This window comes from Mesoplodon mirus (assembly GCF_964341445.2).
Source record: "Mesoplodon mirus genome assembly, chromosome: 16".
Taxonomy (NCBI): domain Eukaryota; kingdom Metazoa; phylum Chordata; class Mammalia; order Artiodactyla; family Ziphiidae; genus Mesoplodon; species Mesoplodon mirus.
In genome coordinates this window covers 51,734,900-51,747,797 of record NC_138992.1, presented here as the reverse complement: position 1 = coordinate 51,747,797, position 12,898 = coordinate 51,734,900, and the positions used below count along the sequence as shown (strand labels likewise).

At 34.2% G+C, this 12,898-nt stretch overlaps 1 protein-coding gene across 1 annotated transcript in view; it reads left to right on the top strand.

Moving 5' to 3' along the window:
- Positions 1-2,620: 2,620 nt before the first annotated feature.
- Positions 2,621-12,898, top strand: part of RALYL (RALY RNA binding protein like) — a gene marked incomplete at its 5' end in the record, with an annotated part of 468,135 nt that continues 457,857 nt past the window's right edge. Inside the window, one exon of the mRNA XM_082601851.1 lies at positions 2,621-2,876. Coding sequence (XP_082457977.1) covers positions 2,621-2,876 — 256 coding nt within the window. The remainder of the gene's footprint in view (positions 2,877-12,898) is intronic.

Here is a 12,898-nt window from a genome sequence, read left to right as displayed (position 1 = left end):
TTTTTGCTCAGCTTCATAGATCTGCACTGCCTGAGGCTTAATGTCAGAAAAATATTTGTTCCATGTATATTAGCCTGATTTTCTAGTTGTTTGAGTCAGAGAGGTAATTTAAGCCTTGTTAGTCCATCATGATGGAAAGTGGAAATCTTTCTTCAACTGATGAAGCATCATGTGACAGAGGAGCACAAACTAAATATTACATTATGAGTTAAAGCTTAATTTTTTAGGGAATATTGATAGTGTACAACACAGTGACAAAACTCTTTCATTATTAAAACCTGATAGAAACTGGCAAGTCAGTCTTTATGTGAACAGTTAGATACACAGAGATTTTAAGGTGATCAAAAGTCATTAAGTAGAATTACACAAATGAGAGTTTGGACTTACAGTTACAAGAGTCATCTACATATAGTAAAAGGATGGAGTCAGAGAAAGCATGTTAACACTTACAGTAAGAAATCATGTATGACTGATTCACTTTGTTATAAAGCAGAAACTAATAAAAAAATAAATTAAAAAAAAAAAAGAATTCAGAGTGCAGCTGTGCCCTCATTTTAAATTTGACTCAGGGTCACTGTCAAATAAAGACCACTGGGCCCTGTAAACCATGTTTATGACCTCTTCTAATGATTCTTGTGTTTCCATTTTAACCAATTTACTTCTGTCCAAGAAAGAAAATATCAACCATAAGAATCATTCATTCTTAAAAGTAACTTTATGATATTTCTAAAAATATCTATCATGTAAAAGCAAAAAGAAAATAATATTATTTCTATGGATTGCATTACTGATGTTGGACTAGAGTTGTAAGAAAGGTAGCCCTTAATACATTCTGGAGCCAAAAAAATGGATATTTAATTTATTTTTCCTCTTCAGTGTGGTTAAAATACACTAGATTATATGAGGAAGCTAAATATTTGTTTAAAATACATATGTACACCTTAATTTTTCTTATTTGAATTGATTCTCAGAGCATTAGCTTAAGGTATGCAATAGCTCAAATTGCAAAATTAAAAAAAAAGAATCAACTTTCATTTCCTTCAAACCTAACCTTGAATAATTCTTAAAGGAAGCCCTTAAATGTAGCTAAGCCAAAACAAAACCAGGCAGCAATATAATCCCTGTTTTTAATGATGCTATTCTCAATTTTTATGTGAATAACTGTTTATGAAGTCAACCTTCATTATAAGGAGATACATATAATGTTGTGTCCAATATTTAGTAAAATTTTAATAATCCAAGAAGTAATCATTAACAGCCTAATTTGAAACATTTTTATGTTATGTGGTTGTTCTTGATTTTAGAATTAGCTGCTTTAAGTGAATAGTGAGTAAATTTTCAAGTATATCTAATTTACCTGCCTTTAAAATTTCCACCTCAATTTAGGAATGTCATTTTAAATTGTTTTTTAAAACAATATACACTTATTAATTATTTATATAGCTATAAGATTTTAAGAGATTATTTGTATAAAAATATAATGTCACTGATAAAATGTATCAATTATCTAGTATTCAACAATTATCATCAATATTAGAGATTGTATCCTTGTTGAAATTTTAGTTTTACCATACTAGTTTCTTTAAATTGGTAGGCACTTTAGAAGATGATGTCTGGCATAAAAAAAAATAATAATACTTAATAAATATTGTTCAATGAATGAATGAATTTTTAAAGGCTTAAAAAATAAATCTGTAAGTGCTGGAGTACTTGGAAATAAAAGTTTCATTGAGTTTAATTAAGCACAATTAAATACTCTGCCAAACTCACAAAACAGTTTTTAGAAATACTAGCAGTCCTTAGGCAACATAGGAGTCATTAGTTAAATGAATTAAAAATGAGGTTGAGAATGGAAATTTCAGGACAGATGCCAAATCTACTAATTTGCTGATCATTGATGAAAACTAGCTACACATGCTGTTTTTTCTTTTCTTTTTTTTTTAAACTGATATTTGGTATTGGTTACAGAGAATGTACAGAATTAATTCTGGTTGAATATTTTATTTCCAAAATATGTTTTTCTTATGTTAAATTTTCCAATAAAATTTTTAATTTTTAATTCCTTTTATTTCTCTTCCACAGCATTTAATGAAATGAATTATTAGCTTCTGATAGAAGCGTTTTGATAATGAAAGAGCTAACATATCTACGTATTATAGAAAATGTAGAAATAAAAATGCATATTCTCCACCATAAATAGAGATTACAGTACTATATTCCACCATCAGACCTTAGCCATTCTGGATTTTCTTTTTCACTGATAGATTAAGGTTGCTTATTTCTCATACTTGCTTCTGAAATATTGATAGACTTAAAAACTACAAAACCTTTATCACTGTGCAGGCCTGAATTTTAGATAAGTTAATCAGGAATTTATTTATAACTGTATGCTAAATAATTATAATTATTTTTCTACTTCATTTTGCAATGTAATATTCACCTTTTATTAATATATTACTAAATTTTCTTCTCAAGAAAATCAGTAGTACTTGGGGATTTGAGTTTACCTGGTACACTATTGAAAATTGTTAAAAGCCAGTGGTATCCATTCAATCTAATTATTTTCCTTTTGATTTTTGTTTGTTTGTTTGTTTAAGGATTAAAACAAGGTGAGCCAACCATGACTGGCAAAACACAGACCAGCAATGTCACCAATAAGAATGACCCCAAGTCCATCAACTCGCGTGTTTTCATTGGCAATCTAAATACAGCCATTGTCAAGAAAGTTGACATTGAAGCCATTTTCTCAAAGTATGGAAAAATAGTTGGCTGCTCAGTTCACAAAGGTTATGCATTTGTACAGTACATGAGTGAGCGGCACGCAAGAGCTGCAGTGGCTGGGGAAAATTCCAGGATCATCGCAGGCCAACCGCTTGGTAAGTCCCACTCCGGTATGGGTTTCACATTAGTGTTCTAGTCTCTGAGCATATCTGGACAAGCACTACTATAATATGTATCTCTTAACAAATTATAGTACTTATATATTAATAATTTATATTATTTCCTTGTTCTCATATTGGTTTACTTATAAGTGCCTTATTTTCTCTACAAATTTATAAGCTTGAGATTGTCTGCTTTGTAATACTTGTTACCTCCACCAGTCTTAACAGGTCCAGGCAGATAAAAGATATGCATAATGTTTAACTTTATTTGACTTGCAATGATGTCTTATCTTCTAGGAAACACTTTGTGGAGCAAAAAAATAAAATAATTACTTTTTATACTTATAACACTTGCTCTGAGGGGCTAATGTATTTTCCGCATTTACTGTTTTTATTTTGGGGAGAGAAGGGATAGAAAATAGAAAAAGGAAGTAAATCTTAATTACTGGAAAATGAATACAAACTATTCTTTCTTATCTAGGCAGGAATCTTGTATGCCAAGCCTATTCAGTCATGTGCAATAATCAGATTTATGTCTGATGTCCAGGGAATAATATAGTTTTCTTTTTTTTTCAAAGAAATGAGAATACAGTCTGAAGTAAAAGGAAAATTCTTAGGAGAAAATAATTTGTAGTAAGTATGCAGATAAAAATAAAAATTAGACAATTTTTTCTACATAAGGAAAAAGTATAATTAACATATCAGTGTTAATTTATATCTAATTTATAAATTATATCTAATTTATATCTCGTGAGGTTCAGATTCTTATATTAAACTGATTATACCAGGTCTTCTTTTGGATATCCACATTGCAACTTCCATCACCTGCATACTTCTCCATCACAATAAATGGAACCTTCATTTATCCAGTTTTTCAAACAAAATCCTAGGTATCAACCTTGATTCTTCTCTTCCCCCCACACTGAAAATGTAATCCACCATCATGTTTCTTACCATCAATATATCCCAAACCCAATCAACTTTTAAATCTATACCAATAGCCATCTTACACAGGCCACTATTATCTCAGGTGGACTACTGAAATAACCCAACTGGTCTGCCTCTTTCCAGTCTGCCAGTGTCCCTTTAAAAACATAAATGAGATTATGCCATTAATTTGCTCTTAAGTCTGTAATGCCTTTCATTGCACCCAGAATAAGGTTTATATTCTATACCATGGCGATGATGCACACATTACCACATCTTCAACTCCATCTCCTCTCTGCCTTTTTGTACCACCTCAGTGTTGTTGGCCGTCTTGATATGCTACAAACATTCCAAGATTGTTCCTACCTCAGAGGCTTTGGACTTGCTATTCCCTCTGCTCAGAAGACAGATCCTTGCTAATCATTCTTTCCCTGCTTTACTGTATACTATGCTCAAATTTTACTTTCCCAGAGAGGCTTTTCTGACCAACCTATCTAAAATAAAATAGTCTTCTAACCTCTTGCCTGCACTGTCTATTCTATTATTGTACTTTGTATTTTTTTCATAGCCCTCATCAGTATGTGGAATTACATATTTTTATAAAAATGTTTTTGACCACACTGCGTGGCTTGCAGGATCTCAGTTCCCCAACCAGGGATTGAACCTGGGCCATAGTCAGGAAAGTCCAGAATCCTAATGGCTAGGCCACCAGGGAACTCCCTGGAATTACATATTTTAATTTATGATGTTACTTCTATCATGTCCACAGACATAATAAAGATGAAGGAACATATAAAAGAAACAAGATATAAAAGCATAAACAAATCAAGTTAGAAGAGTGTTAAGAATGTTGTATTACCAAGTTATACAATGTAATTACGAAAAATTGGGGGGAAGGTATGGAATTCAATAAAGTGAGAGTAAAGTCTGAGGTAATAGTCGACAAAAAAAGATGTTTTACATAAGTGCTTGCAATAAAACCACAAATAATCATTACCATATAAGAATATAGTTTTATTTATATTTCTCCAATTCGCTTTTCTATATTTTAAAGAAAACTAATGCCGTACAAAAGACATTGGTAAGTTTTACATATGTCTTTTTTTTTTTCCAGTGTCCCAATTCTACTTGTTTACCTTGATATTGGAATTTTCTGACCAATTTTGCTTTAACTTCTAAGTTGAAATCTCTACTTAGGGCCACATCTGAGCCAAAATCAGATAAATACCCATTTATTGTCTCTACCCTGATTGTTATGAGATTAGTACATACTAGTAGAGATGCATTTGACTATTAATTTTTAAAAATTAATGACCAATGTAAAGTCCAGTTCACGTGTTAATGAACTATAGCTAATTTTCCAGAGTCCCTTTCCTATGTCAGGGAGGGGGAAATTTCCCCCTCTACCCCTCTTGAGTACTTGTGGGTGGGCTAGTAATAAAATTGACATAACACAGATTAACAGGAGAAAAGGGAACAAATTGTAATTTGTGCACATGGAGATCTCATAGAAATGGGGCCTGAGAAGTATCCAGAGCAGGCAGCTTTTATACTTTTGAGACAAAGAAACAATATATATATATATTTTAATATCTTTACTGGAGTAAAATTGCTTTACATTGTTGTGTTAGTTTCTGCTGTTTAACAAAGTGAATCAGTTATATGTATACTTATATCCCCATATCCCCTCCCTCTTGTATCTCCCTCCCACCCTCCCTATCCCACCCCTGTATGTGGATGCAAAACACCGAGCTTATCTCCCTGTGCTATGTGGCTGCTTCCCACTAGCTATTTTACATTTGGTAGTGTATATATGTCAGTGCCATTCTCTCACTTCATCCCAGCTTCCCCTTCCCCTTCCCCGTGTCCTCAAGTCCATTCTCTACATCTGCATGTTTATTCCTGTTCTGCCCCTAGGTTCTTCAGAACCATTTTTGTATTTTTTAGATTCCATATATATATATCTGTGAGCATACGTTATTTGTTTTTCTCCCTCTGACTTACTTTACTCTGTATGACAGGCTATACGTCCATCCACCTCACTACAAATAACTCAATTTCATTTACTTTTATGGCTGAGTAATATTCCACTGTATATATGTGCTACATCTTTTTATCCATTCGAAAGAAACAATAAATTTGAGAGGAATTGACAGGATGAAGAAACTTAGGTTTGGGGACTTAATTAAGTAAGGAGTTTAAGCGAAGTGTGAGCTTGAGTAGCACATTAGTAAAGAAGTAAGAAGGTTTGTTTATACAGGTTTCTCTGCCCAAATTCCCTATCTCTGACAATAAGGTTGTCCTTCTACCTCCTGTTGTAGGGAGGGCACCTTTCACATGAGAGAGATTTATTTCCTGACTTTAGAGAGACAGAGAGGAGGGTTAGTGTCCCTCTTGCATCAGCTCTTTTGTAAGTAACTTTAATTCAAAGTAATCAATATGTCAATGAGGCATATTTTGGGGCAGCCTACCCTGGGCCTTAACACCTGTCACTGCTCACTTATTCACTGTCCTTTTGAGAAGAATGCAGTGGGGAAGGAGCAATATCCACACTAAAAATGTAGTGCCTTACTTAGAAAAACCCAAGGAAAAAAATGATGACACCAAATCACTATGCTTTGAGAGCCACAGAATTAAATTGTGCTTCTAATAAGATACCATTTTTCATTCCCAGTCATTCTGGGATCGTCTCTCGGTTGTGTCCTCTAGTTAATCTCTGGAGCACCTATTTAATCAGCCATAATCACCCTTTCTGCCTGAATCCAAGTCAAAGACTTCTTTTAGTTGAAATCTAGTCTCTCACTCCTTGTGTCTAAGTTGAATACCTTTTTGTACAAAGCAAGTGCTTTATAACTTAATAACTTTGCTTTTCAGGGCAAGTGTTTCAACATACTCACCTTTTCTTAAACCATATTGCTAGAGACTCAGGAACATCTTGTCTTCCAGATGTTCCTTATAGGAAGCTGGTTCCTGAAGAAAACAGTTTCCTGGGAGGTATATTCATTTCTGGCTTTAAGTATTTTGCTTTTGGTGACAGGGGAAACTTAGGTTTAGGTAAAATGACTGGATTCTTGAAATTTTTGACTCTCAAATAAACCTTTTATGATTCACAACTCCCACTAAGTCCTACAAGCCCTTGATTTGAAGTGGATTGATTATGGATCAAATAATAGACCACTGACATATGAAATAGATATTAACTTCATGCACCACAACCTATTTAAGCATTGTTGTTTCTCTTTAGAGTGGGAAGAGAATTAATATTAAGACATGCATTGAGCTAGTACTTTACCTGTATTATCTTATTTGACCTCAATGCATATTCAAGTAACTTCTTCTAAATAGAAACACTCTTCATATCACAATATGTATTTTAAATTTTTATGTACAATTTAGAAATTAGGGTTAAACATCAATAGTACCAGAAAAAAAGTAAGCATCCTAATGTGAGTTCTTACAGTACTATGGAATTATAGATTTATCCTTAAACTAAGAATCGGTTATGCATGTGATGAAACCTAGCATTTATTAAATGGAAAATATTAATAACCATTTTGTGTCTACAAGTAAGGGGAAACACTGAAATGTTTTAAGTTGGGGAGTAATATGTTGAAATTTTTTTTATTGAATAATCCATTAGCAGATTGATGGATGGATTAATGTGATATAAAACTAGAAACAAGGAAGTGTGTTGGGAGCCTACTGAGACAAGGTATCTAATTATGGAAATGAAGAAGGAAAAATTAGGAAAATGAGGTAGGATCAACAGGACTTAATAACTAGTTGGCACACTGGGTGAGACAGAGAGAGAGAAGAATCAAGAATGATTCCCATATTTCTGGGTTGAGTTCTCTGTTGGATTGACTTACAGAGCACTAGGATGATGGAGAATGATTTCCAAAGGGAAAAAGATTTTTGTGTAAGACAATGAGTTCAGGATTGGATAGATGTATTAAGATTGATGCACATGCCTCAGGATATCCAGGTACCTGTATCTAGTAGAATCTTGAATATGCAGGTCCAAACTAAGAGGAGAGATTTGGACTAAGAGTAAAAAATTTGTGAGTCATCAACACAGATAGTGTTAAAACTATGGAGATGGATAAGCTCACTCTGGGAAAGTATATAGAGTGAGAAGAATATTGGCTGAAGACAGATCTGTGGAGAAATCTTTGGGTCCAAATAACTAGAAGAGGCTTTCTGATAAGCGTTCTGGAAATCTAAATCTGAACTACTTTATGCACAGCTCTTTGATCTCCCAATTCTAAGTTGTAGTTACCATGCCCTTCCTAAACTTATTGGATGACTACTTTCTTAGTTATTGATTCTTGTATCAGTTCCTTTAAGCTACTAATGATTTCCAAACTTCCAAGGCCATATATGCAAGTGCTCTTTTTGATTCTAATGTTTAAAAAACTCATTTAGGAGAGCTTAGTCATAGGACTTTAAAGCCTAAGTTTCTTTCCATATCAGTGTCTTCTATACCCAAAGACATCTGCCCAGCTGAGTAGCAGAGAAAACTTCATCCACCTTGCCAAATTTCAGTGTCTGCCTTTAATAAAACCACTGGCATAAATATCTTCAGACCAATTGCAAGTCAACCATTGCAGACCCAGTCAGGATGATTTTACTCACTTGACTACATTAGTATACCTGAACATTTAAGAACAAGAACTCCATATACTGGTATTATAAAATATTCTGTATCTTTCTGGAGAAAACATCTTAACCATGAAATTATCATCAAATTCTGATTTGAAGTTTTAAGTAAGTATATATTTTACATTCTTTTCAAATTCACATAAAATGAGAAATTATTTTAAAAATTGCTGGATTCTACCCAAAAATTATAGTACATAGAGAAACTAAGGGAGCTCAGAAATGAGAGCTCAAAATATTGGAACTCTAATCTGGATTTTGAAAATAGGTCACAGTCTAATGTTTTGATTAACTTTTCTTCCTTGGATTTTTTTATTTTTACTATATCGACAAAGATTCCTAAATTTTATCCATAACGCATGAAAAGGCACCTTGAAATAGTTCCATAGTCTGTCCATTTTACCAACATCATAATGAACACAAGGAATGTTTTATTGAATACATGTTTTTTTCCTGACGTTATTTCCCTTAAAGGCATATAGCATATAAACTAATAATTAAGGTGATATTTTTTCCCTTGGGGTAAGACTCCTATATGTTTGTTACCCCAGAGCAATTAAACAAAAACAAAGAAAAGTACTTATTTCCCCAAACTGCAATGAATGTCCGCAGTTCTTTTTTTTAATCTATAATCAAGGCATGTCCCAAACTTGATTGTGACGTTGACATATTTATTTTTGGTGGCCTGTTCCTTTTTCTCTACTACTCTTTAAAGTTTATGCCTTTTGTTGTTCATTGCACAGTTCACTCATTCAAACATGTGTGGCATGTGACCTCATGCCAGCTGTGACCCCAGTCTGTGATACGTGTTTCAAAATCATTCTCTCTTTGTTTCCCCAGTGATAACTCCTCTTCTTATTCCCAGGTCAAGGTTGGCACTCTGAGAAAATTTACCTGATAAATACCCTTTGTCATGTGTTTTGAGATATGATAACTGAACACAATAAAGGATTTTAAATAAATAAACTGGATGAAGACATGGAATTTTGGTATTGCTGCCTTCTGGGTACCCATCACAGCATAGTATTATAAAGAAGAGGAAACTTGGTCACAACTTAATTTTGTTGTATTATATGTTTTCAGTTCTTCAGCACTTCTTTTGCACCACAGTAGAAAAGGGGATATCCCTTTTTTAACCCTGGCTTCCTGCCTTTGATATGTAATGAAGGATTGCTAAACTGTGGAAAAGAACAGTTGATTGCATTTTCATCGACAGTACTTGGGGATTCTTAAAAAATCAAAATCTAACTGAAATTATTCTGAATAATTTTTGTAAAAAGTACAATTTCTATAATATAAAGCTTACTATAAAATGTATTTCAATTTGGTTATTTAAAATAGTTTTTATTTAAAAATTTTAAAGAGAATCCTCTTCTTAATAATTCATTGAAATTGGATTCTAAATTTTGTTAATATTAGAAATGTTTATTATACTTTTAATCCAAATTTAGCCATTGGAACTCTTTTTTTCTCAAACACGTTATGTGAAAGGTGAAATAAACATCTTAACTGTTTAATACTGACAATTTTTATATGAGAGGTCACACATAAAGTCTTCTTTTGTACCAAAATACCATGCAGAGGTTGGAGACTAAGTCTCAATCAGAACCAATTTCTACTGATTACACTTGGTTTGATTACACACAGGCTATAAATAGACATTTGTAAGGTCTTTATTTTTAGATACTTTCACTCTTAGGTTGGTTGCAAAAGCACAATTTATGAACTTAGGAAGTCAGTTATTAATAATAGGAAGAATCCAACATTAAAAAATCATTTATCTGTAGAAATCATTTTTTCTCTAAAGCCTGTATACAGGTTCCTTTTGTTGAGGACCAAAGTCTAGCTTAAAAAAAGAATACATAAAATAGATAATTAAATTAATTTTATTACATTATAAAGGTCTTATAAATGCTTAAGGAATTCAAAGAAAGAACATGAATAGGGATTGCTAATTTTAAAGTAAATCTGGTGAATATTCTTAATTCTGATCATGAGGGAAGTAATGGAAAATGCATTGATAAGTAGGAATATATTGGAGAGCAATCCTGGGTGTGGACAAAGAAGAAGAAAACAAGCAAATGCTGGTAATGATCTATCAAGCGTGTCCTAGGAGTAATGGATTTCAAAAGTGTTTTTAGGGCTTCCCTGCTGGCACAGTGGTTGAGAGCCCGCCTGCCGATGTGGGGGACACGGGTTCGTGCCCCGGTCCAGGAGGATCACACATGCCATGGAGCTACTGGGCCCGTGGGCCATGGCTGCTGGGCCTGCGCATCTGGAGACTGTGCTCCACAGCAGGAGAGGCCACAGCAGTGAGAGGCCTGCATACCGCAAAAAACAAACAAACAAAAAATAAGTGGTTTTATCCTCAGCTACTATTTTGCATCCAGAGTGATCTTTTCAAAATACAAATTTAACCGTATCACCCTTTGATAAAAACTATGCATGATTTTCCATTGTTCTCAAAAAAGAGACTGAAACCCTTACTGTGGCCTACAACTTTCTATGTGATTTGTTTTCTTCTCATTTGCAGACTTACAGCATCATCCTCTGAGCCTCTCTTGGTGCTCCATCTAAATTGACTTATATCGGTTCTTTGAAAAAGTCATCTTTCCCTCACCAGGACCTTTGCACAGGCTGTGTGAGTGTGTGGAATATCCTTGCCAAGCTTCCCACCATCTCACCTCACTTCCCCACTTCTTCACTCCCTTCAGTTGACTGTTAATCCTTCAGATCGCAGGTCAAATGTCATTACTTTAAGGAAACCTACTTTGATACTTCAAACCTACTGGTATCCCTTTCTAGCACATACCTTCTTTTCAATTATATTTTTATATTCACTGTTTTGTGATAGGTATCTTCTCCTTCCCCCCATAGGCTAAGTTCCTGGAGAACAGTGACTATATATGTTTATATTAATCTTCTTGGCACCTTGAAGTGTGCTGACACTTCCATGGCAAATGCTCAGTAAGTATGTGCTGGGTGAATGGTTGGATGTTTAGAGGAATGGATGGATTTCACTAAAGGGCCTTTTACCCCCATTTAAAAGTGTAACACAAGAAGATGAAGAGAGAAAGAAAAAAGGAGAAGGAGGAGGAAGAGAAGGAGGAGAAAGAAGAAGAAGGGTTGGTTGCAAGTTCCCTGAAAAGCAAGTAATTGCAATGGGGTTGCCGTAAAGGGAAGGTAGTGTGGTCTCCTTGCAAGCGGATTCAGTCTCTCAAAAGTCAGACACCTAAGAAGTAGCTATTCAATAGGCCTGATTTCTCTAATGATTAGTGATGATGAGCATCCTTTCATGTGTTTGTTGGCAATCTGTATATCTTCTTTGGAGAAATGTCTGTTTAGGTCTTCTGCCCATTTTTGGATTGGGTGGTGTCTTTTTTTTATATTGAGCTGAATGAGCTGCTTCTATATTTTGGAGATCAATCCTTTGTCAGTTGCTTCGCTTACAAATATTTTCTCCCATTTTGAGGGGTGTCTTTTTGTCTTGTTTATGGTTTCCTTTGCTGTGCAAAAGCTTTTAAGTTTCATTAGGTCCCATTTGTTTGTTTATATTTCCGTTTCTCTAGGAGGTGGGTCAAAAAGGATCTTGCTGTGATTTATGTCATAGAGTGTTGTGCCTATGTTTTCCTCTAAGAGTTGGATAGTGTCTGGCCTTACATTTGGTTCTTTAATCCATTTTGAGTTTATTTTTGTGTATGGTGTTAGGGAGTGTTCTAATTTCATTCTTTTACATGTAGCTGTCCAGCTTTTCCAGCAGCACTTATTAAGAGGCTGTCTTTTCTCCATTGTATATTCTTGCCTCCTTTATCAAAGATAAGATGACCATATGTGTGTGGGTTTATCTCTGGGCTTTCTATCCTGTTCCATTGATCTATATTTCTCTTTTTGTGCCAGTACCATACTGTCTTGATGAGGTATCACCTTACACTGGTCAGAATGGCCATCATCAAAAAATCTACAAACAATAAATGCTGGAGAGGGTGTGGAGAAAAGGGAACCCTCTTGCATTGTTGGTGGGAATGTAAATTGATACAGCCACTATGGAGAACATTATGGAGGTTCCTTAAAAAACTACAAATAGAACTACCATACGAACCAGCAATCCCACTACTGGGCATATACACTGAGAAAACCATAATTCAAAAAGAGTCATATACCACAATGTTAATTGCAGCTCTATTTACAATAGCCAGGACATGGAAGCAACCTAAGTGTCCATCAACAGATGAATGGATAAAGAAGATATCACACATATATACAATGGAATATTGTTCAGCCATAAAAAGAAACGAAATTGAGTTATTTTTAGTGAGGTGGATGGACCTAGAGTCTGTCATACAGAGTGAAGTAAGTCAGAAAGGGAAAAACAAATACCATATGCTAACACATATATATGGAATCTAAAAAAAAAAAAAAAAGATTGGTTC